The sequence below is a fragment of the Miscanthus floridulus genome, chromosome 13 (genome assembly GCF_019320115.1).
Source record: "Miscanthus floridulus cultivar M001 chromosome 13, ASM1932011v1, whole genome shotgun sequence".
Classification (NCBI taxonomy): domain Eukaryota; kingdom Viridiplantae; phylum Streptophyta; class Magnoliopsida; order Poales; family Poaceae; genus Miscanthus; species Miscanthus floridulus.
This window is the reverse complement of record NC_089592.1, coordinates 27,502,814-27,513,556: the sequence shown is the minus strand read 5'-3', so window position 1 is coordinate 27,513,556 and position 10,743 is coordinate 27,502,814. Positions and strand designations below refer to the sequence as shown.

General features: G+C 41.6%; 1 protein-coding gene across 1 annotated transcript; it reads left to right on the top strand.

Moving 5' to 3' along the window:
* Window positions 1-1,994: 1,994 nt before the first annotated feature.
* Window positions 1,995-8,755, top strand: LOC136501220 (indole-2-monooxygenase-like). Its single transcript, XM_066496720.1, has 2 exons — window positions 1,995-2,783; window positions 4,389-8,755. The coding sequence occupies exons 1-2, from the start codon at window positions 2,268-2,270 to the stop codon at window positions 4,410-4,412; spliced, it is 540 nt and encodes a 179-aa protein (XP_066352817.1). The 5' UTR covers window positions 1,995-2,267; the 3' UTR covers window positions 4,413-8,755.
* Window positions 8,756-10,743: the final 1,988 nt, after the last annotated feature.

The window sequence follows — 10,743 nt, the reverse complement described above, 5'->3', positions numbered from 1 at the left end:
AAAAATGGTTTGAGGGCTGCACTTGATGAGGCATTTCTGTACTCATCGGAAACCTCTGGTGGTCACTAAAGTTGGTGTACTAGAGAGTTTCTTAGTGCCTGCTTGTTGGTTCAAGCATCTGGGCGATCAAGTTAACTTCCGGTGCTCACCGGAAAGGTAGCCCTAGAGTTTTGGAGCAGTGCCAACTAAAACGCATGAGCTTTTCATATGATGGCACCAAAAGTGCTTGGTGAGCACTGGAGCAACTCACCAGAGAGACCTGGGAGCGCCAAAAATCTCATCTTTAGTTTCTTGTGGTCAAGGGAACCATCTGGTGGTTGCACAAGAATGTGCATGGAGTGTCACTCCGCAGTTCTCACCAAAGTAATCATTGATGTATACTACTACACAAGAGCAGTAAATAACGATTTACTACGGCGGGCAAGTAAGGTGGCCTGCTGCGGTAAACCCTTTTCCCGCAGCGGGCGCCTCAGTGGCCGGCCACCGGTTAACCGTGGCGGGCAAAAGAGGTGCCCGCCACGGAGCCCATTTTGGCCACGCTGCGCAAATTGATTCCTGTAGTAGTGGTAAAGACTAGTTTTTGTGCTCTTGGAATTTGACCATTGGGATCCTCTGGTGATCACGCACTAGACATGCGTTTTCTACAAAGAAAGTTGACAACGGCTACTTTTGGTGGTTTAAATCGGTGGTGTGCCTAGGCATTTCACCTCTCTTGGACCTCTTGGTTGATAACTACTCACAATTGAGAAAACACTCCACAACACGCTCGACTAGCCACAACACAGTGTTGCTTGGCACTACCTAGCCTCGAGGAACCAGTGTGGACTTGAGCCCAATCAGTGCCACCATCCACCCGGTCGGGAAACGTGTCATCCATCAGGATCTGCTTGGACGCCTCCAATGCCATCACTAGGATCATCGAACTTGGGCTACTAAAAATATTCCTACACACACTAGTAGACAACATACCTTTCATCTTTGACTTTAGTCTCGGCTAGATTTAGGCCCAATACTAAAGGGAGAATTAGTCCCGGTTGGAGCCACCGACCAGGACTAAAGTACCTGGCCCAATGGCTAGGTCCGCAGGCTTTTGCAGGAGGGGACCTGTAGCCCCAGTTGGTGCTTTCATCCGGGACTAAAGGTCATCCTCTAGTCCTGGTTAGAGCTACTAGCCGGGAATCAACCTTTAATCCCAGTTGGTGGCTTCAACCAGGACTATAAAGTGACCTTTAATTCCTGTTTGAACCACCAACCGGGACTACAGGACCCAGGCTATATACTTTCTCCTTCTTCTCCTAGCCCGAGCCATTTCAAGCTCTCCGCTTGCTCTCTGTTGCTCGCTCGTGGAAGGAGTTCACGCTTGTGGGATTTGTGAAGACTTCACTCCTCCATCAATTCTTGGGTTCTAAAGGTTAATTAGCACCTGCATCCTCTCCTGTTTCAGTACTAGTATGGATCATTTCATGGTTTAGAAATAAAGAAATTTGTGGTTTTTTAGATTGGGAATAATGATGGATTTTTCTGATTTATACGGCATTTGAACTCAAACTCACTTGATAGTTTGCATGTGTAGATGAAAGAAGCTTATAGTAGTTCATCAAAACTAGTATCCACCTTTCATTACTAGTATATATAGCTCATTTCGTTGGTTTAGAAATGGTGAAATTTATAGTAGTCGATCAAAATGAGTATAGAGTAGATGGCAACTGCTTTGGGGTCTTAGGACTCACATCAGGTTTGTCTCCGCAACTGAGGCCAGACCTCTCTCTCATTGCGTGCGGCAAGTGTAAGCAGAAGACTGTGTTGGAGTATAGGGTGAAGAAGGAGGGTCCTAACCATGGGCGCATCTTCTACACATGCCCGGGATCGCAATGTGAGTTCTTTTGGCTGCGTTTTTTTATGGTTTGTAGCCATTTTTCGTGATGACTTTGATTAAAGTTATTGATTTGGTGTTCTAATTTCAATGCGATGACACTGGATCATGTAACGGTTGATACTGGGAGGAAGAATATGTTCATCACGTGCAAGAGCAAGAACTTAGTTTAATCTCTGGAACTCTTTCTCGAAAACGAACGGTTGTAATCAGCTTAATCATTCATGCTGCCATGTTCAAGGAAAACGATGGCCAGCAAAAGAGAGCATGGCATGCAAATGTAAAAGCACCCACGCAGTTCTATATATAGCAGCCCAAGGCTATCCTTTTTAGCCAGAAACACCAGATCGAATCTAGTACTAAACCAGAACAATTTGGTGCTAGGAACGTAACCATGGGTCATGTGAATGTAGTATACCAGCTCCTGCGAGCATCTCTAGCGCAACGGCTACTACTGCTCGTCCCTCTCGTCCTAATGCTACTGCTGCACCTCGCCTCCCGAAGCCGTCGTGGCAGCAACGAAAAACAGCAGCGACGACCGAAGCATATCCCGCCTCCTTCGCCTCCTGGCCTGCCCATCATAGGCCACCTGCACCTCGTCGGCGACCTCCCGCACGTCTCGCTCCGCGGCCTGGCCGCAAAGCACGGCGGCCTCATGCTCCTCCGCTTCGGCACCGTCCCAAACCTCGTTGTGTCGTCCTCGCGCGCGGCTCGGCTGATCATGCAAACACATGACCACGCCTTCGCCTCGCGGCCGGCTTCCAAGATCTCCAATACCCTCGTGTATGGGTCATCTGATATTGCCTTCTTCCCCTATGGCGATCATTGGCGTCACCTTAGGAGGCTCGTTACCACGCACCTCTTCACTGTCAAGAAGGTGAACTCCTACCGGCTCTCCCGCCAAGAGGAGGTAATATTCAACACGAGTTTTTTAGATGAAGGAAGCTTTATTAAAAATAGAGATCAGACCTTTATAACAAAGACCGGGCCCAATGCTTGACGTATATGTTTAATCATTAATGCTTTGATTTTGTGTTTGTCCTCAATCTTTAGTCTTTAGAGCACAAGACTTCGAGACTATTCTGATATGGGATTTAGGAATCCTGTAGAGAGCTGGCATGCAGTTATAGTGTAGTGTGACCTAAATCTGTACTCTTTTGATTTTAATATTGAATATAGCAAAACATAGTTTTGGAAAATACTTGCAAATATTTTTTTTGGAATTACTGATGAACTATTCGAGGTCCATAATGTCTTTTGACAGATTAAATGGTTTGGCGACTTTATGCATTGAGAAGAAATTGTTAGATGAGATTGATACCGAAGCCTGCATCAAAAACTTCACATTTGCAAATATTTGAAGAAAATTTTAAGATAATATATATAATTTGTCTAATAAGAATATTTTTGGATGTATTAAAGTGTTTATTAGAAACATCACTATTATTATAGCTACATTAAAGGGCCCATCTTTTTAGGTTTGCTCCAGGCCACCAAACTGAGAGGACCGGGCTTGTCTATGGTAAATCGGTAATTATAATATAATTTTTTAATTAGTCAAGAGGTTTATTTGGAGCCCACGACCTGAAAATGTAGAACAGTAAGAGCATCTCCCAGAATTTCTAACAAATTTTTTTCTAAAATCATGAAGTTTTCCTACTCATCAAAATTATTAGGAAGAATAAATAATACCATCTCCAACAGTTTCCAATAATTCACTCCTAAAATATAGAAGACAATTTACATTAGAAATCATATACTATTTATAAATTATCCTCACCACTTTTATATATTCTTTTATATTTGCATCATGATCCATTTCCTACTCTTTACTCTTTTCCACGCCCTTCCACCTTTAGATTGACCAACGGATACGCGCGTGGTAGATGCGTGTTTTTCCAAGCGCGGAGTGATTGGTGGTGGATGTGATGGGGGTTTTCCATTCTAGCTAAAAATCCTATATTGGGACTGGGTACTCTTGGAGATGCCAAGAGTTCCTAAGAATTTATTGCCAAAATCATATAGTTTTCCAACTACGAAAAAGTATTTGAAGGAATAAATAAGATCATATTTACATCAAGAATCCAATACTATTTTCTAAATTATACAAACCACTTTTATATATTCTTAATCTCTTGTACATTTGCATCCGGAACCTTTTTCTATATTTTATTCTTTCTCACGCCCTTTAACCTTAGATTGGCAGATCGATATGCGTGTGAAAGACGCGCGGTTATATGTGCGCGTTTGGTGATTTTTTTCAAGTGCCAAAAGATTGAAAACTTTTGGAGATTATTTTTTCTATTCTTACAAAAAAATCCTAGATCGGGAGTTTTTATTGGGAACTCTTGAAAATGCTCTAAAGGTCTGTCTGGAACCGGAGAATTTTTTTTGTCTCCATATGTTTTTTGTGAAATTTAAGTTGAACTGATTCTTTTGTTCCAAACGGGTTCTGAAACACAAAACTGGAGTTCAATAATTTTGTGACTAATTTCGCCGGGCAAAGCTGCTGCAGCAGCAGATGTGCACGACGCAGTGACAGTTAACATAAGCCAAGCCAGTCCGGCAGCTGTGACGGAAACGCCTCCGCTTCCCAACCACCAGAATCAAACCAACAACCACCGATGGCGTGGGCGTCGCGGCTGCTCCCGCCCGTGCCTCCTCCGGCCGCCCAGCTCTGGGGCCCATGGGACCACGTCGCTGTGCCGCACCTCCAGTGCCGCGCCGCCGCATCCGCCTCGGCCAATGATGGCGCCGTGCTGCTGGAGCGTGGCGGTCCCACGGTGGTGGCCATGCGGGAGTTTGTTACGCTTAATGAGCTCCGTGCCGCCGTGCGCCTCCGCGTCCGCCTGGTTTTAAAGATGAGAAGAAACACAACTATATCTACAAGTTGAGAAAGACTTTGTATGGTTTGAAGCAAGCACCAAGAGCAGGTATGAGAGATTGAGGGATTTCCTACTCTCTAAGGGATTCAAGATGGGAAAAGTTGACACCACTCTCTTCACCAAGAAGCTAGGCAATGACTTATTTGTATTGTAAATCTATGTTGATGATATCATATTTGGATCAACTAATCAAGATTTTTGTGAGGAGTTTGGAAAGATGATGGCAAGTGAGTTTAAGATATTCATGATTGGAGAGCTTAGTTACTTCCTTGGTCTACAAATCAAGCAATTAAAGGGTGGCACATTTATGAGTCAAGGCAAGTACTTCAAAGATATGCTCAAGAAGTTTGGCATGGATGATGCTAAAGCCATTAGTACACCAATGGGGACAAATGAAAATTTGGATAATGATGCTAGTGGCAACATGGTGGATCAAAAGATGTATCGGTCTGTGATTGGAAGCCTACTCTATGTCACCGCATCAAGGCCTGATGTGATGTTTAGTGTATGCATGTGTGCTAGATTCTAAGCCTCACCAATACAAAGCCATTTGAAGGCAACTAAAAGAATATTGAATACTTGAAGCATACACAAAATGTTGGATTGTGTTATCCCAAAGGAGCAATATTTCACTTGATTGGATATTCGTACTTTGATTACACGGGATGTAAAGTTGAGAGAAAGAGCGCATCGGGCACATGTCAACTATTAGGAAGATCACTTGTGTCTTGGTCATCAAAGAAGCAAAATAGTGTAGCACTTTCAACCATCGAAGCGGAATACATTTTGGCCGGTAGTTGTTGTGCACTTTCAAACATTTTGGCGGAATCAATTAAATTTTTGAAGCACACAAGTAGGGGAACAAGCTCATAAACTTGTATGTTGCATTTGTACGTGCATTTACATATGTTTGCTTGCATGGCACAAGTTTTTTTATCCATGCTTGTGTGGTGTTTGCTAGATCGTAGAAAATGATTGATGAAATGAAAAACTAGCATGCATAGGATAGCTAGATATAACTTAATCTTATACAAGTGGAACCAGAGCCTTGCTTCTAATGTTGATCTCACGAGATATCTAGTTTGTCTTTGCTTTACAAGTGATATCTAGCAAATCATGGTGCTAAGGATGGTGTTTAAATGGCAACTCCGATTGGTATCACGCTTCAAAGGTCCATTCTTTACCCCTTAGCATCATTTTGTCGCTATTACCCTCCCAAACTTCTAATCCATGCATATGTGCAAGCTTTTAAATTCAAACTCTTAGCACATATGTAGGGGGAGCTAATACGACCAAATTGGGTTGATGAAACTTGTCCATAATCTTTACACATGGTAATATGCTTGGGCAAGCAACATGAATCCAAAAGATTTTATTGAATATCTTTGTAAATAGGTTATCATCAATTACCAAGAAGGGGGAGATTGAAAGCCCTAGTTTGGTTTTGGTTAATTGATAAAGCATAGGACTAATCTTTGATCTAAGTGTGTGATTTAGACAAGGTGGTCCAATCCAAGTGGTGAAGCTAGATGATGGCCATGACGATGGTGATGGAAACAAAAGAGATGATCAAGTGCTTCACATTTGGAAAAGAAGAAAGAGAAAAACAAAAACAGGCTCAAGGCAAAGGTATAATTATAGGGGCCAATTTTGTTTTTCACTCAAAACACCATACAGGGTGTGAGTGACTTAGGATCGATAGCCGTACTATAAAGAGGGAAAAATCTTTGGCTAAACGATTTATCAAATGCCACTAGGTGATATGATTCTTGCATATGCATTTTGGAACCTAGTGTGCTAATCTTGACCCATGTAAAATGCTTTGAAAAATGTTAACACACATGCACACAAGTTCTATACTTTGTGATCAGCAAGTTGGAAGCAAGGGTAAAGCGGTTGTGGACTTAGAAAAAGAAAAAGAGGAGAAGGTCCACGATCGGATGCTGGCCGTAGGGTGACCGAACTCACCCCAGGCGCGTCCGGTCATTTATTAGCAACGCGACATAGCTAGCCGAGAGGTCTGAGGAGCAACCGAATGCTGCCTCCTGTGCGTCTGGTCACTTGTTGGATGCCGGTGCCTGCTGGCGATCGAGCGTGATCAGATGTGCAGGGCGCGAGTCAGGTCACGCTGACGTACGGTGACGTTGGCTTCGCAGGAGCACGGAGAGAAGAAGAAAGACGGCCGCACGCACAAGCGTGTCAGGTCATCTCTGACCTCACACGTCTGGTCAGTTTAAAATGGCTTTGGAATCTCTCTAGAAATGACCAGGCACTGAGGGCTTGTGCGTCAGGTGGCAAAAGCAGCGAATCCAATCGTCACTTGACTAACTAAACTGACCGTTTTCGGCCATCGAAGATCAATGCGCAGGTTTCAAAGCGTGCACACATGGCAACAGATCCACGACCAGACGCTGGCTCACGCATGTCCGATCAACTCGACTAGCGCGTCCGATCAGTACGTAGAACGGCCTCCCTTGGCCCTAATGGCTCTATTCGATTGGGGATGTCTATAAATAGTGTTTGGCCGGCTCCACGACAACTCTCTTGGCACTTTGACATACTTGACATCCTTGTGAGCCTAAGCAAACACTTCCCACTCATCTCCACCATTGATTCATCATCATCATAGTGAGATTGGGAGTGATTCCTAGTACATTTGCTTGAGTGATTGCATCTAGTGGCACTTGGGGATCATTGTGGCCACAGATTTCATGTTTCTCTTGGTTATTGCTACCACCTAGATGGTTTGGAGCAGCGGAGAAGCTTTGGCATGTGTTGGTGATTGTTCGTGGCTGGCTTCAGTGATTGTGTGGGGTCTTGCACCTTCCCCGGCGAAGAGCCACAAGGTAGCTCTAGTAAATTGCTCGTGTCATTGAGTTACCTCATTTGTGAGTAGGTTCTTGCGGCGTCTCTTGTGGTGGGCTAGGTATGCCGCCGAGCCACCAAGTGTTGGTTGACACAATGGGGACTAGCGTGCTAACAAGCATGTAAACCTCGGGAGAAAAATTGGTTGTCTCTTGCCCTTTGGTATTCTTCCGGTGATTGAATTGGTATTCATCTTGTTATTGGTTCACTCCTCTATACAGTGGTATAATCACCCTACTCACTCATTTACATTCCCGCAAACTAGTTATAGCAAGCTCTTTAGTGTAGCTAGAATTGAGAGCTTGCTTTATAGCTTAAGTTCATCTAGTGGAGCTCTTTAGTGTAGCAAGTGTGAGAGCTCTTTGTGAGCAGCGACTTATCAAATTGTGTGCCTAGTGATTACAGTAACTAGAATTGTTGGATAGGTGGCTTGCAACCCTTGTAGAGTTAGAGCAAAATTGTATTGCGCCATTTGTGTTACTAACCAATTTGCTCTAGTGTTTTGTAGAAGTTTTAAATAGGCTATTCACCTCCTCTAACCATATTAGGACCTTTCACCAAGTAAACCCACTCAACTCCCAATTGTAAATAAGAGGGGGAGAAGTATGGCCATAAAGCAGGATTATTCTTGCTAGCAATAGAAGGTTTTCTTCTAAAAGAAGTAAATGCAGGTCAACCTATGGTTGATGACACCTTGTGAGTAAATATTGGTTATTACCTGGTGGATGGATGTCATCCACAAATCAAACTCAGAGGTGCACCTAAATAATGATGCTGGGATATCGAAAAGCCCTGACTCTCGTTTCAAGAAATCACAATGAGTCATTCAGGGTACTTTGAGTTTTGATAATAGGAGAATTATATCATAGAAAGACTACATGTGTCGACACATACTTCTCTTAATAAACTATATACAACATTCCAAGTTATCCGGTCAATAAGACCATGGCAGAGTGATTTGCTCACTCTTACTGGAACTTATTGAGTGATGTAATACATGTAGGGATAGTCTTGCTCACTAGAAAAGAGGTGTTTTGAGCTATGATGCCAACGCCTCATGGTACCTTTACTGTGGGTACAAAAGTGTTTTCGTCCTAGAATGGATTGAGAACAATGTGGTGGCGAGATCAAAGCAAGACTAGTAGCACAAGGGGTTTACGCAAAGCCTAGGCATTGATTTTCAATGCAAATTATTCTCCATAGTAAGTTATAAATTCCCGATACTATCTTTTGACTGGCAGTACAAAAACATCTATGATTGTAGTTGATAGTTGATAGATGTAGTGACTGCATATATTTATATGATCACTTGATTTGGTGTACTTGTGAAGCTTCCAAGGAGGAGTTCACATACCCAACCCTCATACATAAAATCGCAACACATATTGTGTATTGCTTAAGTCAATAATGGCTTAAACTAGTTAAGTCAAATTTGGTACAATCGACTTTGTGTGTATTCCCTAAACCAAAGGGATACAAGATTGATTATATGTGGTGTTCATTTAGATGTCCTTGATTCGATTTTCATAGTGTCATATGGTGGTCAATAATCTTAAATTCATTGGTGATAAACAATGTTAATAGCATGTAGTAATCTAAAGATGGAGTTTGAGATGGAAGATATGGACTAAACCAAAATTTCATTTTATGTTTATGATCCAAGTATCTTCTCTCAGAATTTTGTACAAAAGCTATCTATATCCAGATCATATTGAGTGATTCAATATAAAGGTATCCTATGGTTGCTCTACCTTAGGATAGAGAAAGATTGTTTTATGCCATAGTGACTGAGATGAGATATTGGGACATGTGGTCTACTATCTCTGTGCTATTTATGCACTAATAAATCTTGCGAAAGTTCTTGGCTGGATATTATTTTTACAATGATTTGCTATCTAGTAGCAGCTCTACTCTTACCCAATGTTGGTGGATTGAAGTTAATAATATCTTTTGATATCTCAAATAGCACATGTGGTCTTGGTGTAATCCATAATCCGATTATGTGGATATAATGATTCTGGTTATCTATACGATCCCTAAATTCTAGATCATTGAAATAGGCTTTACATGAATATGGAAAGACCATTTAGTGATAGTCTTTAAATAGACATTTAATGGTCAATTTCATTAATCATTCTAACATTGTATTGTACAAGGCTTCACATGAATGTCTATAGCTTGATAGAATGATATATCACATACTGAAGTTATGTGGTGTTGATTCTATGAATCAATGGTCATTATCTATAAAGGTAATGCAACATGTGTTGTGTAGATGAAGACAAATTATACTTAGTGCAATATTTTGCACTAAGATGGTTCTGTTCCATAGTTGATAAGGGCATACAAATATTTACAAACTAAGTCTTGTGATAATCTTGTGGAGATATTCACAGAATCTACCATACTTCACATTTCTTTTGTGTTGAGTGCATTGGTATGAATTTACTTCGAGGTTTGCTAGTATTAGGGGGAGAGTCTCTCTGATTAATAACTTGTTGCAAACATCATATTGCACTCTTTTCTTTGTATGAGTTTTCCCATGGGGTTTCTCAAATAAAGTTTTTAATGAGGTAATATCAACACAAGGTTATGTCATATCATCCATTTTTCCCACAGGGGTTTTTGTGGACGATATTGGGACATAAGATGCATTGTACTATTTTCTTTGTATGAGTTTTCCCATGGGGTTTCTCATATAAAGTTTTTAATGAGGCAATATCAACACAAGGTTATGTCATATTATCCATTTTTCCCACAGGGGTTTTTGGTGGATGATATTGGGACATAAGATGCATTGTACTCTTTTCTTTGTGCGAGTTTTCCATTTATGGTTTCTCATATAAAGTTTTTGATGAGGCAATGTCAACATAAAGGTATATGCTATATCTTCTAGTTTTCCCCATTGGGGTTTTTGGAAGATGATATTTGAAGCATATTGACCCTATGGTCAAGGTGTTTTAGACTAAGACTTTGGGTTTATCTCAAAGGGTCTAATAACATTGGTGATTGTATATCATGATGTTTCTCCTTATTTTTTCGACTGGGTTTTAAGGAATTTTGCCTGGTATACCAGTATTACTTTGGTTTGTCCTACAGGTTTTTCCAAAGATTCATAAT